At 56.9% G+C, this 17,084-nt stretch overlaps 1 protein-coding gene across 2 annotated transcripts in view; it reads right to left on the bottom strand.

The window, feature by feature from the left end:
- The window catches only part of AGAP3 (ArfGAP with GTPase domain, ankyrin repeat and PH domain 3), a 231,304-nt gene extending 215,042 nt beyond the window's left edge, over positions 1-16,262 (bottom strand). The window contains exon 1 of one of the 2 annotated variants that reach the window (XM_073334978.2): positions 15,697-16,262. In XM_073334978.2, coding sequence (XP_073191079.1) covers positions 15,697-15,961 — 265 coding nt within the window. In that variant the 5' untranslated portion in view covers positions 15,962-16,262. The remainder of the gene's footprint in view (positions 1-15,696) is intronic. The other variant, XM_073334979.2, reaches the window with a different exon arrangement.
- Between the last annotated feature and the right edge of the window lie 822 nt (positions 16,263-17,084).

The raw sequence follows: 17,084 nt of genomic DNA, 5'->3' as shown, positions 1-17,084 counted from the left end.
CCAGCTCAGCCTCACTGCTGCAGGGGCTGGCCCCAAGCCCGAAAAGTCAGAGGCAGAGGCCCAGCCAAAGAGCGGGGGGCATGGTGCGTGGAACGTCACCCGTGGACATCCCGCCACTGGCCAGGAGCAGGGCTCCGAAGAACCGGCTAACCTAGTGAGGAGGGCTTTAAACTAGGTTCACCAGGGGAAGGAGACCAAAGCCCTGAGGTAAGTGGGGAAGCGGGATACTGGGAGGAAGCACGAGCAGGAGTGTGTGAAAGGGGAGGGGTCCTGCCTCATACTGAGAACCAGGGGCGATCAGCGGGTTATCTCAAGTGTCTATATACAAATACACAAAGCCTAGGAAACAAGCAGGGAGAACTGGAGGTCCTGGCAAAGTCAGGGAATTATGATGTGATTGGCTTAACAGAGACTTGGTGGGATAACTCGCAGGACTGGAGTACGGTCATGGATGGTTATAAACTGTTCAGGAAGGACAGGCAGGGCAGAAAAGGTGGGGGAGTAGCCCTGTATGTAAGGGAGCAGTATGACTGCTCAGAGCTCCGGTACGAAACTGCAGAAAAACCTGAGAGTCTCTGGATTAAGTTTAAAGAAAAGGAGTACTTGTGGCACCTTAGAGACTAACCAATTTATTTGAGCATAAGCTTTCATAAGCGATGAAGTGAGCTGTAGCTCATGAAAGCTCATGCTCAAATAAATTGGTTAGTCTCTAAGGTGCCACAAATCCTCCTTTTCTTTTTGCGAATACAGACTAACACGGCTGTTACTCTGAAACCTGGATTAAGTTTAGAAGCCTGAGCAACAAGGGTGATGTCATGGTGGGAGCCTACTATAGACCACCGGACCAGGGGGATGAGGTGGACGAGGCTTTCTTCCGGCAACTCGCAGAAGCTACTAGATCTTTACTAGAGTAACAAGAAGGGTTTCTTCAGGTATGTTGGCAACAAGAAGGAAGTCAAGGAAAGTGTGGGCCCCTTACTGAAGGAGGGAGGCAACCTAGTGACAGGATGTGGAAAAAGCTAATGTACTCAATGCTTTTTTTGCCTCTGTCTTCACGAACAAGGTCAGCTCCCAGACTGCTGCACTGGGCAGCACAGCATGGGGAGGAGGTGACCAGCCCTCTGTGAAGGAAGAAGTGGTTCGGGACTATTTAGAAAAACTGGACGTGCACAAGTCCATGGGGCCGGATGCGCTGCATCCGAGAATGCTAAAGGAATTGGCAGATGTGATTGCAGAGCCATTGGCCATTATCTTTGAAAACTCGCCTTGCCCCACCCCACTCTGCCCCCGCCCCCAGCGCCCCGCCCTCACTCCACCCCTTCCCCCAAAGCCCCACCCTCACGTCGCCTTGCCCCACCCCACTCTGCCCCCTCCCCCGGCACCCCGCTCCACCCCTTCCCCCAAAGCCCCACCCTCACGTCGCCTCGCCCCACCCCACTCTGCCCCCGCCCCCAGCGCCCCACCCTCACTCCGCCCCTTCCCCCAAAGCCCCACCCTCACGTCGCCTCGCCCCACCCCACTCTGCCCCCGCCCCCAGCGCCCCGCCCTCGCTCCGCCCCTTCCCACCTCCGCTCAGCCCCCTCCCCGCAGCACCTCCCACCCACCACCGAACAGCTGATCAGCAGGAGGGTGCTGCACACCCCCCAGCCCTGGAGCCCCCCCAGAGTCGGTGCCTGTGGGGCGGGGGACGTCAGACAGCAAAGTGCACTGAACCAGGGCGGGGGGTCTGGGGCACCGTGGCACGGGCCTGAAGTTCCAGCTCTGAGGCGTGAACCGGCGGGTGGGTCCCACCGACGTCAGACACAAACGTCCTCGACAATCCGCGGCAACACACCAAGGCGGCCTGAGACTGCAGCGCCCCGGCCCTCTCCTCACCGCAGCATTTCTGTCGCTCCCTTGGTCGCCACACACACTTCTTGGGAAGCCACTCGAACCCAACGGCACCCGGCTTCGGGCACGCAGGGGAGCTGGGCCTGCCAGGACTGAGGGCAGGGCTACCCCCAACCGCTGCAGCGGAGTCACCGGAGTGCTTCCCACACCGAAGGGAGGGCTCCCCCCATCGGCAGAGGGGCCATGCTGACGGGAGAAGCCTTCCCACCGGCTGTCTACACGGGGGGCTAGGCTGGTGTCACTGAGGAGAACCGAGTTGCCCAAGCATGTGCCTGCCCTAGCACACAGCGCCCCACGTACACACATCTCTCCTGCCCATCCCCAAGCTGCCACCAGCCCCTTACACCAGACCCCTCCCCGACGCCCACCACTCTCCTCACCCAGCGCTTTCTGTTCATGCCTCTCAAGGCAGGGGTCAATTCTGCAAGGTCCTGGGCAGCCTCACCTCCCACAGATTTCAATGCCAGTCAGGGGCACTCGGCACCCTGCAAGGCCAAGGATCCTTCTTTGCTAAGACATAAGATGTCCAGAGAGAAGTGACCCCAGAGCTGCTGCTTGTGCTCATTCCTTTGCTCTAAAGACTCCAGTATGCCCCATCTGCACAGAAGGGTGGGTCAGAACGAACAGCTGGTCATGCCACTGCCTTTGGTTCCCCCTTTCCAGGGTCCCTGCCCTGTCCTAGCATATACGGCCAGGAGCTCAGCACCTGCCACAGTGACACATGGCTGGCGACCTGATGTGCCCAAGGAGTGACAGACATGCCAGGATTCCCAGGCCCACTCTCCCAAAGGGGATCCAGCCAGGACTCTAACATTGACTGTTTTCTGAGACCCTGAGTGACGCCTGCCTTGCTCACGTCCTCCCAGCCATTCCTTGTGGTTTCTAAAGCCCTGGGAATGTAAAGGCTCCAACGGGACAGTTCTGCCAAGGTCATGGAATTAGCAGAAAAGAAGCTGGCTAAGCAGAACTCTCTCCTTCCCCTAGGGTGTAATTTACTCCAGGCCAATTCAGCTGAGCCAGGGAGCACATCACACCGCCTGGCTGGACTAGGTTCCACCAGAGCCAGGGACAGAAACATGGGAGGAATCCCAGTCAACTTCAGATTTCTTTTCCTTTACACGTGCTTTCACCTGGTGGCAGCCCCTTTCCATATTTTCTTTGCAAGCCTGAGCCCCAGAAGTGCACATCCCATTTTACAAAGGCTGTTGGAAAATTGGAGAGGGTACAGAAAAGAGCCACAAAAATGATGCGAGGGCTGGAAAAAATGACTTATGGTGAGACGGAAAGTGCTGAATCTGCTGAGCTACTCAAAAAGACGATGGAGGTGACATGATTACAGCATATAAGTACCTCTCCGGGGAGACAAGACCAGGTTCTCCAGGGCTCTGTAATCTAGTGGAGCCAGGCAGAGAACCAGTGCCTGGGAGCTGAAGCCAGACTGAGAAATAAGGCACAAATGTGTGCTAGGGATGGTGATTAGCTACTGGAACAAGCTCCCAAGAAAGGGATGGTTTCTCCAGCTCTCGGTGTGACTGGGGTCCTTCTGGAAGAAGGGCTCGCCAAACGCAAACAGAAATGACTGGACTCAGTACCGGGGGAATTGGGTGAGATGTAACAGCCTGTGATAGGTCAGGCTAGACGGTCTAAAGGTTCCTTCTGGCCTTAAACTCCATGACTTGACTGGGAATGAGGCCAAGCCCTATAGCACAGTTCAGAGCTCACCTGCCCAAGAGAAGCAAAAGGGCTGTGCAGCACCATGCACACTCAGCCCAGCGCTCCCTCCAGAGGCAGCCTGTGCACCCGCATGCAGCAGGACAGAGGTTTCCAAACCAACACCTTGACAACAAAGCCCTAACCAACGGGGCAGGTGAATCAGATTCGTGGGGTCTGTGGGAAAGGGGAGAACATGGAGACACCAGCAAACCACTGCAGAGCGGCTTGTGATGGAAGGCGTCAGAGCAGTGCGAACAGGAGCTCTGCAAGCTCCTTTCTCACCTCTAAGGGGTTTCACGCTAGTCCACTCCCACGTCCCCGCACGCTGTGGCAATGCCCCTTGCTACGTCCTGCTACTATTTCAGCCTTCCCAGCCCTGAGCCTCTGCCCATCCTGCTCAACCCGTTCCAGTGCTGGGTTTGTGCAGAGCAGCTCAGTCCCATCACATGGGCCAGGGCCAGTAAGAACGTCTCTCTCTCTCTAGCCTCAGCACAAAGGCTCTTCTCCAGGCCCTCATGTCCTGAGACTGCAGTCTCCTCCCCTCCCCTGCCTCGTGCACACAAAACACTGCTGCCAAGATCAGTTTTTGGGCTCTTCATTCTGACCACACTATCCCCCAGTTAATCCCTTTGCTGTCCCCATAGAATCATAGAATATCAGGGTTGGAAGGGACCTCAGGAGGTCACCTAGTCCAACCCCCTGCTCAAAGCAGGACCAGCCCCAACTAAATCATCCCAGCCAGGGCTTTGTCAAGCCTGACCTTAAAATCCTCTAAGGAAGGAGATTCCATCACCTCCTAGGTAACGCATTAAAGTGCTTCACCACCCTCTGAGTGAAAAAGTTTTTCCTAATATCCAAAGCATTGAGTACATTAGCTTTCTCCACATCCTTTGTCACGAGGTTGCCTCCCTCATTCAATAAGGGGCCCACACTTTCCTTGACTTTCTTCTTGTTGCCAACATACCTGAAGAAACCCTTCTTGTTACTCTTAACATCTCTTGCGAGGTGCAACTCCAGGTGTGATTTGGCCTTCCTGATTTCACTTCTGCATGCCCAAGCAATATTCTAGCCCCTGCAGGACTGTCCCTCGCTAGCTAGAAGCCTTTGTTTCGTATCGGCCCCGTTCCTCCAACCCCACTCACAATCCCAGCTTTACGCACCCGTCTGTCAGGGTCTCAGACAAACGTCTTCCACCCACCCTCTGCTGGGACCGAGCATTCCAGTCCCTCCTGAATATTCCTTTTTGTCAAGGCACTTCTTAACTGACCAGGTCACCCCTGCGTACCATGTATACCTACTGCACATATTGGGGGGCAGAGCCCTTTACAATGAAGACACTAAGATCCTGCAGTATAAAAATTCTTAGTTTGTTTTTTCCCCAGGAGCTCTAGTGTCTCCACAGGTTGCAGCAGGACTCTGAAATCTCACTGCAAGACAGCCCTGAGGTCAGGGAAGCACCTTTTGCAAGCCTGCTAAAAAGCTATGCAGGTTTGACAGAGCTATTGCAACTTACCATTTCCTGCCCGTGGGTCACATCATGCCACGGCTGCTGGCAACACACCCAACACCCTAACCATTCCATAGCACTGCATACTCATACACAAGGAACCCACAATTTCAGTGTGTTCTGCACCCTCTTTCTGCTGCTGCCAGCTAATGTCGCCCTCGCGCTCAGAGGCCAAAGTCTGTGCTGAAGGGCTGAACTTTCAGGGTTCAAGCGCTGATGGGGAAGCATGAGGGGGGTGCTGGCCTGTGCAACCTTCACTCAAAGAGTTTAAGGCCAGCAGGCACCATTCAATCATCCTGTCTGGCCTCCTGCATCCAGGGAACGGAACCCAGTGATTTCTATATCAAGCCCAGAACTTCGGCTTGAGCCAGGACACGTCTTTTAGAAAGATGTCCCATCTGAATGCAAAGCCCTCACGTGATGGGAGAATCCCCCACATCGCTATGGAACTGCTCCAATGCTGAATTCCCCTCCCTGTTAATTCTGCCCTGTTCTGAATATACCTTATGGTACAGCTTTTGAGTCGGTCTGCCCTGCAAAAAACCAAAACCTACGGCAGCGAGTCTTAGTGCCCAGGTCAACTGACTCAGGATTCGGAACCCTCCTTCCCTGCTGGGTTTCAGAGCCCGGGCTCCAGCCCAAGCGGGAAGGTCTAACCTGCTGTTTATATCCTCATAGTGCAGGCCTGAGTCTGTTGATCCAGCCTCAGAGACTCGCTACCACAGGGTCTTTTTTTGGGTGTAGACAAACCCTTTAATTACTACTTTTCCCCAAGGGAATAAATCAAGGAGACTAACACAAGAATCTGTAGGATCCCTCCCTTATTCAGCTTCGAAGTTGGAAGACCCGTAGAGAATAAGGCAGGGGCTGCTGGAAGAGAATGGGTGGCCTGGTGGCTAAGGCAGTTGAATTCCTCCAAGGAGAACTAGATTCTAACCTTGTCTCTGCCACAGAGTTCCTATGTGACGTTGGACAAGTCACTTAGCCAAAAGTTTAGCAGACAGCCACTTCCTGTGAATTCCTCATTTTCCAGATGCCCAATATGAGAACTCTGGGACCGGACTTCCAGAAGGGCAGAGCAGTTAGAGCTGACACTGGAGTCAGTTTCACCTGACAGATTTCAGTTTTACATTTTTCCTCTTTCCAAAGAAATTATATCCAAAACATTCTGTTAAAAGAAAGGTTTCAGAGTAGCAACCATGTTAGTCTGTATCAGCAAAAAGAACGAGAAGTACTTGTGGCACCTTAGAGACTAACCAATTTATTTGAGCATAAGCTTTCGTGAGCTACAGCTCACTTCACCCGATGCATTTTTTGTTAAAATAAAATTATTACAGGGTCTGTCTACACCGCAATCAAACACCGTGACTGGCTCGTATCAGCTCCCTTGGGCTCACAGGGCTTGGGCTGCAGGGTTATAAAAGCGCAGTGTAGATGCCCGGGCTCAGGGACCCCACAAAGGGGGAGGGTCCCAGAGCTCAGCTGACACAGGCCGGCTGCAGGCATTTTATTGCAGTGTAGACATAACCAAAGTTGTAACATGCAAAGCTGAAAGCCAGGAGACAGAGGCAACCTCATCACTGCTCCCTTGTGTATGGGCAGCTAATTTTCAAGCATGTGAATTTGCAACTTTAAATTGGCCACATTTGCAAAGTTATACATCAACTTGCCAGCACTTCTGTTTGATGTAACTGATCTGCTTCTGAGCAACTGCAAATGTCAGGGAATGTTCTAAGCAGCTCTGGGAAGAACTCTGTTTATTCTGATGCAAATCAGAAAAGGGACATGAGGAAACACCTGGCATCCAGTCAGCACACCTGGCAATTTCAACCATCTCTGTCTACATCTTGTCTGCAGAGCGAAGAACCACTTGATGGCAGCCATTAACACTTTCCCGCAGAACAATGCCCCCATCTCAGCTCCCAATGCAGTTTTAAAATGTTGACATTCTACACGATTTTTCACCCAGAGAGAAAGGAAAGAAATCAGAAGGTGGAAGGGGAGAGCACGTGGGAGGGCACAGAGGGAAAGGGAAAGAATGGGGAGCACAGAGCCCCTGGCATTAGGGAACAGGAGGTCTGGGGGACACAGAGCCCCTGGCATGGGGAAATAGCAGGGCTTGGGGGGGGCAGAGTCCCTGAAGTAGAGGGGGCTCAGAGGGGGCACACAGGAGCTTGCTGGGGGAATGGACAAAGGCCAAGGAGACTTCAGTGTGCACAATGTGCTGGACCGAAACGGGAAGAAAGTGTGCAGCCAGCCACCAGCTTTCTTTGAACAGATTTTTGGATAGAATGTCTTCGTTCTTTGTAACGAAAGAAAAAAGGTAAAACCAACAGATACCAGGGGCAGCTGCCACCTCCCCTGCCCACCAGGCGTCCCCAGCAGGCTCTGAATGTGGACGCTTTAGCAGCACAGCACAGCCCGCATGAGGCGCTGGTGAGACCTCCCCTGGAATGCTGCGTGCAGTTCCGGGCTCCCATGTTTAAGGAGGAGGAATTCAAACCGGAACAGGTACAGAGAAGGGCTACGAGGATGATCCGCGGAATGGAAAACTTTATGAAAGGAGACTCAAGGAGCTTGGCTTGTTTAGCCTGACCAAAAGAAGGCTGAGAGGAGATAGGATTGCTCTCTATAAATATATCAGAGCGATAAATACCGGAGAGGGAGAGGGAATTATTTAAGCTCAGTTCCAATGTGGACACAAGAACAAATGGATATAAACTGGCCATCGGGAAGTTTAGACTTGAAATTAGACGAAGGTTTCTAACCATCAGAGGAGTGAAGTTCTGGAACAGCCTTCCAAGGGAAGCAGTGGGAGCAAAAGACCTATCTGGCTTCAAGATTAAACTTGATAAATTTATGGAGGAGATGGGATTACATGATTTTGGCAATTAATTGATCTTTAAATATTCATGGTAAATAGGCCCAATGGCCTGTGATGGGATGTTAGATGGGTGGGATCTGAGTTACTACAGAGAATTATTTCCTGGGTGTCTGGCTGGTGAATCTTGCCCATATGCTCAGGGTTCAGCTGATCGCCATATTTGGGGTCAGGAAGGAATTTTCCTCCAGGGCAGATTGGAAGAGGCCCTGGGGGGTTTTCCCCTTCCTCTGTAGCATGGGGCACGGGTCACTTGCTGGAGGATTCTCTGCACCTTGAAGTCTTTAAACCACGATTTGAGGACTTCAATAGCTCAGACATAGGTGAGAGGTTTATTGCAAGAGTGGGTGGGTGAGATTCTGTGGCCTGCATTTTGCAGGAGGTTTGACTATATGATCATAATGGTCCCTTCGGACCTTAATATATATGAATGTATGTGAATGAACGACCTAGGGAATGCAGTTTGGGAGCAATCTTCCCTATCTTCTAACAGTGAAACTGCCAGACTGGATCAGACCGGAGGTCCATCTAACCCAGTGTCCTCTCTGACAGTGGTCAGCACCAGATTCTGCAGAGAAAATTGGTGGGGGGGGGATGATGTGCCCCCTGCATAGGTCTCAGCATGATCTCTCTTAGTTTGAAACTGACAAACCCTGAAGTAAAAGGTTTAATATCCATTCCAATATCCGTGGTCGTTAATTATTACAACCCTGAATATTCTTGGTATCCTTGTAAATGTCCAATCCCTTCTTGAATCTTACGTTTTTGGCCTCAATGACTTCCTGTAGCCATGAGTTCCACAGTTTAATCACATGCTCAGTTTTGAATTTCCCACCATTTAATTTCACAGAATGTCCCCTAGCTCCTGTATTAGAAAACAGGGAATTGGACACTCCTGATCTCCCATATCTATACCAGTCAGTATTTTATAGACTTTTATCATATCCCCTCTTATTTATCTCCTCTCTAAGGTAACAATCCCAAGCTTTTCAATCACTCTTCATAGAGAAGTTTTCAATGCCCTTGATCGTTCTCGTTGCTGTTCTGTGAATCCATCTAGGTCTCAGAACCCTTTCTGAGATGGGGTGACACAGTATCCCACTGAAGCTGCACCGCTGATCTACATAAATCCACAGATATTATCAATAAAATCTGCTTTGCATTGGTCCTCATCCCACTCCTTAGCCTCCTAACATCATTTGCTTTTTGTGACCACAGCGTCACTTTCATGAGCTGACTCAGTTCACTGAGAAACCTGTACAGTTTCGGACTTGTTTAAACGTTTCCCGTCAGGGTGCATTACCTGGCACTTGTCAACACTGAATTTCATTTGCCGCTGTGTTGCCAGCATCAGAGATGGGATACTGGACCTTGGGCCTAAGCCAGGCTAGCAATTCCTTCATTCCTGACTTCTGCTGCTTGAGCTACAGAACTATCTCCTGGCAACAGCAGTTCTGTTACCCAAGTGAACCGGCCAGTAAAGGAGGATGCCGAATACACTGAAACGGTGAGCTCCCTGTACATGACCAGCTCCAGTATAGCAAAGGACAGCAGGTTCGGTCAGATGGGCAGCATGATTACACACATGGGATCTGGGTCTACCTGATTCAAAGGCCAGAAGACACCAACAGGCAGCAGGTTTAAAACAAACACAAGGAAGTATTACTTCACCCAATGCACAGTCAACTTGTGGAACTCATTGCCAGGGGATGCTGTGAAGACCAAAAGTGCAAATGGGTTCAAAAAAGAATGAGATAAGTTCCTGGAGGATAGGTTCAACCATGGCTATTAGCCAAAATGGTCAGAGACAAAACCCTATGCTCTGGGAGTCTCTAGCCTCTGACTACAAACGCTGGGACTGGACAACAGGGGATGGATCACTCGACAATTGACCTGACCTGTTCATTCCCTCTGAAGCACCTGGTACTGACCATTGTCAGAAAACAAGATACGGGGCTAGACAGACCACTGCTCTGACCATTCTCATGTTCCATGTGATCATCTAGTCTGACCTCCTGCACAACACAGACCGTAGGATGTCCCAGTTAGTTCTTCTTTGGGCTAGAGCAGAACTTTTAGACTCAAGATGGGATGTTTTTCTATCACTCTAAGGCAGGTTTTCTAATCCTTAAATCATTCTCCTGGCTCTTCTCTGAACCCGGTGCATTTATCAACCTCCTTCTTGAGCTGTACACATCCGACACTGTACTGCAGCAGCGGCCGCCCCAGTGAGACCGGCATTCCAGCCCCAGGTCACGTAGCCCCTCGGTGCGGGGTGGCTTTGCAGTAGCGAAGGGGACACACTTGACTTTAGCTGGGAGAAGCAGCGAGTCCCAACTGCGATGTGTCTTTGCTCCAGGGGGTTTTGGCCTCTGTTGTGCGTAAAGGGGGTCAAACAAGGGGAGCCTGGCCCAGCTCTCCTCCATCCTGGAGAAGCAGAGGTACGGCCAATGTCCTCCCGCTCCCCACGAGACTATGGGCTGAGTCTGGGGTGATTGGGTGGGAGCCCAGCCCAGCTCTCTCCCCCCCAGCAGCTCTGGCTACAGCTGGGCTACATTTGGGTTTCCAGAACAGCGAGCGCCGGTGGCGGCAGCCCAGCCTTGGAACTTCACGGGCTGGACACCTGCCAGGACGAAGCCGTGACAATGCACACCACAGCAGGGAAATGGCAAGTTTCTTGTTTACAGCCCAAGGACCCATCTCCGGCCACTACTCCTCTGCTGGGAATAGCCAAAGATCTGCTGCCACCGAGGGAAGTGTGCCAGTTCTCAGGAAGTCACTCCTTAGGCAGGTTGATGAGAGGGGCTTCTGTCAGCCTAGCTCTGCATTGCTCCCCTTCCCACTACCCTTGGTTTATTTGCCTATTTCTCTCCCTTTCAACCGTCAGTTCCTAGAGGCAGGGGACAGTGGCTTCTCCCTTACACTGGGAAGAACCCAGTTCACTGTGGGTACTATTGGAAACAATAATGTTAGCCAAGTGGACACATTCTTCTCACTCAGAACCAGATATAGATTTGAAAGCAGGGCTCCTCAGGCCAGAAGGATGAGCAGCCCTGTCCCCTGCTAGAGGACTGCACAAGTCCCCTACAAGGCCCAGGCTCCCAGCCCCTACGCGGGGAACTCACACTGACAGAGCTCAGGATGGACCGAGGACGCAAGGAACTGCCACCTTGGAGGACTCAAGACAATACTCAGGATGGTTTCTTTATTTCAATGAAGGGGGGGGGGGGCACTGGGCAGAATCAAGGAAGACCGGAGGCCTCTGGGGGGACCAGTTCACCGCGGTGCTACCAAGCGGTACAGGAGACACTCCAGCAGATTCCTCAGGCAGAATAACGGGCTTCTTAGTGGGCAGAGGTCTGAATCCCCACGGTCAAAATCAGCCAGAGCATGGCCTCATTGCCCAGCCTCCCCCTCACCCCCCACGCTCAGCCTCCCCCACCTGCTAGACACAATTCAATGGCCAAGCTCCCAATGCGCAGGCTCCCTGCCACTCCCACGCCCCATTCCTGCAGTCAGCTTTGCCGCGCTCTGATGCCGTTTCTATGACCAAGCTCCCCAGCTCCCACAGCTGGTAATAACAAGCCTCCTCGAGACCAGCTGTGATAGCTCATGCTGCAAACACTGGAGCGATAAACAAGCCTGGAACACACTGGGCACCAGCTAGCTGAGTGCACCTGTCCAGCAAATGCAGGCCTGTCCAAAGCAGCTTCTGGCCGATACACAGGCTTCTTGCAATCGCCCCTGGGAACCAGCCCTTGCCACCTGCTTTCCCCTGTGAGCACGCAGACAAGCAGCCCCTACCTCTGCCCCCTACCAGACACACACACACGCACCCACTGGAGCCTGTGCCAACCGGGCAAAGACTTGAGCATGCACTGCTCTCTGACCTGCCTCGTGCAGTAACCCTGGCAAAAGCTGCTAGCTCAAAGGAGCTTTTCATTAACACAGATCCAAACACCCAGGGCAATTGTTGCTAATGAGCTGCCTCCCCCGCTAACCTGCAGGGGATCTGAGCTTCCTGGGCCCCGTTACCTGATTAACTAGCGAGAGGCACATGCTGTTGAACACCACACCTGTCTGATCAGCACCAAATTGGAGGGATCCACCAGCCACACCACGGCACCACTCAGGTCTCCAGAGCCCCAACTTCTCCCCTCCACCTCATGCCACACAACCACACTACTTCACGCAGGCAAGAGGTGCCCCTTTCTCAGCCTTCTGTCTGGGCGGCCTTGGGAGGGAGAAGTGACTTACTCGCATTTCCCAGCCAGTTTAGACTGAAGTCTTCGCAAGTGGACTGCAAGGACTTGAATATAAACTGAGTGGTGGCCAGAGAAGAGACACAGGGACTCTGACGGTGAGAAGGGCCCAAGTCCACAAACAAACAGTCTTCCCACAATTACAGAATTCTGTATCCATCTGACCCACTTTGGCCACCCAGGCAGGGGAATTAATCCCATCTGCATGCGGGGGGGTCAGGGCCACTGAGGCACATTCACTGGGGGGGGCTGCTCTGGCTGGAGCCAACAGCAAATCTACAGCAGGCTCTGTTCTGAGGAAAGACACACTGCTACCGTGGCTTCCCCCAACCTCTGGCTTGTAAGAGCACAAGCACCCCATTCTGGCAGCGAGCCCTTCTACTGGCCCTCAGCCCCCTGGCTGGGGCAGCGGCAGAGAGGGCACCAGTCCCACACAAGTATGCACGTGCCCTAAGCAAAGCCTGGGTCTCCGGAGACAATTCTTACATCAGATCATCTCCTCATTAATAAACACCAGGGGCTGAAGCACAGGGGGGCTATGTGATGTTCAGTCATTGATTAATCACAGCCTATCTGCAGAGCCATGGAGAAAACACACCGGCAGGCAGCCGGGGCTCCATTTTCTGCAGCAGCCTGGCAGCTCGCTCCTGCCCAGGGGAAGCTGAGTGGGCAGGCGGGGGCAGCTCTTTAGAGGAAAGATCTGATCGCACTTTTATAAGGTACTTTTATCCTGTCTAATCAGACGCTGCCAACACAGCGGAACAAGGAGCCGAGGATGAAGCTAAAGAGCCTCCTTCAGAAGGAGACAAAACACAAACAGGCAGCAATTCTGACAGGCACAAAATGAAGGCAGCAAGAATGAGCAAGACACCCGAACATTCCCTGCGCGTCCCGTGCACTGGCCCCAGTGGCGAGTTCAGTGGAACTAGTGAGTCCCAACCCGCTGAGCACAGAGCCGGCCAGGAAAGGACCTGACAAGCATCCCCACAGAGAGGCCAAAGCGCGCCACCCACATCCATCCTCAGGACTCAGAGCCAAGCGGCAGCCAGCCCACGGCAGAAACCACCAGTGGGTCCGATCCCCTCTCACCCATGCCATGGCAGATCAATCAGTTGAGGATTAACAGGGGATTAACCAGTGTTGCCTCCAGAATCAGTCCCAACGTCTCTGGAGAGCGAAGCCGAGACAGTGCAAAGGCCAAAGGACCCCAGCATCCCACTCCCTCGGCCCTGGTCGGAAACAAGTCATGCTCCATGACTCCTCCCTGGGGACCAGCTGTCACCCGTTGTGATGCGGGAGCCACACTGCACCTGGGGCCCATCCTTCCTGAGGAGCCCCAACACAACAGGGTCCAGTCCCCAGACCCAGAGGGGCTCCCCACACGCTCCCAGTCCCATTTGAGCTCCTCCTCGGCAGAGACTGGACCCTGTTCCCAAGGCACCCCATTCCCAATCCGGGAGTCCCTTCCCTGACCCCCACCATCTCTGCTTTCAGCTCAGCCCCAGCGAGGCCAGCGCAGTCGGGGAGGCCCTGTCTATGGCCCAGTCTCTCCAATTCCAGTGCCAGCGCGTTTGTTTCCAACTCAAACCCTTAGAGACCTGGTTCTCGGACCGGGGTTTGGGCTTGTCCCCCAGGGCCAGCACCGTCCCTCCTCATCTACTTCAGTCTCCTCCTTGGGCCTTCTGGGAGAGGAAGATCTCAGACCTGACTGGCCTCTCCCTACCTCAAGTGCCAGGTCGGCCAGCGCTCCCTCAGGCGAGAGAGTTGCCCCAGCTCTGTGCCCACCGGCCTGGTTTGGCCCACGCTCCCCTCGGGCAAGAGGGCTACTCTGATGCTGTGTCCCCCAACCCCGGCCTGGTTTGGCCCACGCTCCCCTCGGGCAAGAGGGCTACTCTGATGCTGTGCCCCCCAACCCCGGCCTGGTTTGGCCCACGCTCCCCTCGGGCAAGAGGGCTACTCTGATGCTGTGTCCCCCAACCCCGGCCTGGTTTGGCCCACGCTCCCCTCGGGCAAGAGGGCTACTCTGATGCTGTGCCCCCCAACCCCGGCCTGGTTTGGCCCACGCTCCCCTCGGGCAAGAGGGCTACTCTGATGCTGTGTCCCCCAACCCCGGCCTGGTTTGGCCCACGCTCCCCTCGGGCAAGAGGGCTACTCTGATGCTGTGCCCCCCAACCCCGGCCTGGTTTGGCCCACGCTCCCCTCGGGCAAGAGGGCTACTCTGATGCTGTGCCCCCCAACCCCGGCCTGGTTTGGCCCACGCTCCCCTCGGGCAAGAGGGCTACTCTGATGCTGTGTCCCCCAACCCCGGCCTGGTTTGGCCCACGCTCCCCTCGGGCAAGAGGGCTACTCTGATGCTGTGTCCCCCAACCCCGGCCTGGTTTGGCCCACGCTCCCCTCGGGCAAGAGGGCTACTCTGATGCTGTGCCCCCCAACCCCGGCCTGGTTTGGCCCACGCTCCCCTCGGGCAAGAGGGCTACTCTGATGCTGTGCCCCCCAACCCCGGCCTGGTTTGGCCCACGCTCCCCGCCCGGCTCTGGCTCCCTGCGCAGAAAGGAGGGACCAGTCCAGTTCGGCTCCCGGACCCGGTTCGGTTCAGCCCGGCCCGCGCTCCCCTCCGGCAGGGTCCCGTTCGGCCAGCACTCCCCGCATGGCCCGGCCCGCGCTCCCCCTCGGACAAAGCTCAGCCCACACTCCTCCCCTCTGGGCCCGGTTCGGCCTGGCCCGGTTCAGCCCACACTCCTCCCCCCTGGGCCCGGTTCGGCTCGGCCTGCGCTCCCCCTCGGACAAAGCTCGGCTTGCACGTCCCCCCGGCCCGGCGCGGTTCGGCCCGCAGTTCCTCCCCGGTGCGGTTCGGCCCGACCCCGCACTCCCCCCCCCGGATTCGGTTCGGCTCCGCTCGGCCCGGCCCGCGCTCCCCCCCCGGTCCCGGTTCGGCCCGGCCCAGCCCGCGCTCCCCCCCCCCGGTCCCGGGCCCGGTTCGGCCCGGCCCGGCCCGCGCTCCCCCCCCGGTCCCGGTCCGGTCCGGTCCGGCCCGGCCCGCGCTCCCCCCCCGGTCCCGGTCCGGTCCGGTCCGGCCCGGCCCGGCCCGCGCTCCCCCCCCGGTCCCGGTTCGGCCCGGCCCGGCCCGCGCTCCCCCCCCGGTCCCGGTTCGGCCCGGCCCAGCCCGCGCTCCCCCCCGGTCCCGGTCCCGGTCCCGGTTCGGCCCGGCCCGGCCCGCGCTCCCCCCCGGTCCCGGTCCCGGTCCCGGTTCGGCCCGGCCCGGCCCGCGCTCCCCCCCCGGTCCCGGTTCGGCCCGGCCCGGCCCGCGCTCCCCCCCCGGTCCCGGTCCGGCCCGGCCCGGCCCGCGCTCCCCCCCCGGTCCCGGTCCCGGTCCCGGTCCCGGTTCGGCCCGCGCTCCCCCCCGGTCCCGGTCCCGGTCCCGGCCCGGCCCGGCCCGCGCTCACCCTCGATGGAGATGACGTGCTCCCGGATCTGGCTCTGCAGCCCCAGGTCCTCCACCCGCTCCAGCAGGTCGTAGACCGCGTAGATGTTGGGATGCACCGACTCGAAGCGCCCGATCTCGGCGCGGATGGCCGCCGAGTTGGAGAGGCCGAACTGGGGCGGGGGCGGCCCGGCCTGCGGCGGCCCCGAGGAGCCCGGCCCCGGCCCGCCCGGCGCCGCCAGGCTCTGCGGCTGCGGGCTCTGCCCGGGCCCCGCCTGGAAGTTCATGGCTGCGGCGGGCGCGGGGCTCAGCGGCGCGGGGCGGCGGGTGCCCAGGCCGGCGGCAGCCGCTGCATGGCCCGGCGCGGTCCGGCGCGGCGCGGCTCGGCGCGGTCCGGCTCGGCTCGGCCCGGCGCGGTCCGGTCTCCGCTGCTGGCTCCGCCGCTCCCCGAGCCCGGCCCGCCAGCCGCCGCAGCAGGACCCGCGTCACGCACCGCCCCCGCCTCGCCCCGCGTCAGCGCCGGCTCCGGGGACCGGCCCCCGCAGGGGAGGGGAAGGGGCCGGGGCCTGCCTCCGGCAGCCTCGGCCCCCCGCCGGCCCCGCCCCGGAGCTCGGCCCGCGGGCCGGCCTCGCCCGCTGCCGGCGCTGCGGCTGGAGCGCCCCCCGCGCCGCCCCCGCGGGGCTGTGCCCGGCCGCCGACACCCGGGGCCGGGCGGCTTCTGACTGGTGCGTTGTTGGCAGTCTTCGCTCTGCCAGGGCGCCGGGGCCGGGGGGGTCATCGATTCACCCCCCAAACATTTTGTTAATGCAGAGCTCGGGCTCCCCCCAGCCTCTCATCCCTCCGCCTCCGGCAGCCACGACCTGAGGTGCCAGATGTTCCGCCCCCTCCAGGCTTGTCCTTGGGGTTCCCTCGGGAACATCACTGGCCCTGACCCAGCCCTGCCCATCCTGGTGAGCGGAGCAGCTCATACTTCCCCACTTGCAGGGCTGACATGGCTCAGCACGGAAAGGGGGGTCCAAGAGCTCCGTGGGTGCACCGGCAGGTCTCCCGGTACTTGGCAGAGAGAACTGCACTGACCCGCTCTGTTGATTGATCCCCCAGCACAGTGCAGGGAAGTTGGAGCACAGGCAGACGACACCAGAGAGGCTGGGACTCTGGGACACACCACACCGTATACAAAATGGCACATTTCCCCCCAGTCACTTCTTGTGTCTCTTTAGAGCCCAAACCTACCTACAATACAGCCCAGCATCACCCGTACCTTTGCTCTGTATTGATTTCCACAGAGCAAGTGAGGGGGCTGAGCATAGGCCTGGAGTAGCCAGCCAGTAATTAGTTGCCCTGCCCTAAATGTGACTGCCTTAATGAGGACACAGTCCAACCTCTACGGGATGCATCCCTGCAGTTCTC

Source organism: Lepidochelys kempii, chromosome 2 (genome assembly GCF_965140285.1).
Source record: "Lepidochelys kempii isolate rLepKem1 chromosome 2, rLepKem1.hap1, whole genome shotgun sequence".
Lineage (NCBI taxonomy): Eukaryota > Metazoa > Chordata > Testudines > Cheloniidae > Lepidochelys > Lepidochelys kempii.
This window is presented reverse-complemented; position numbering and strand designations above follow the sequence as displayed.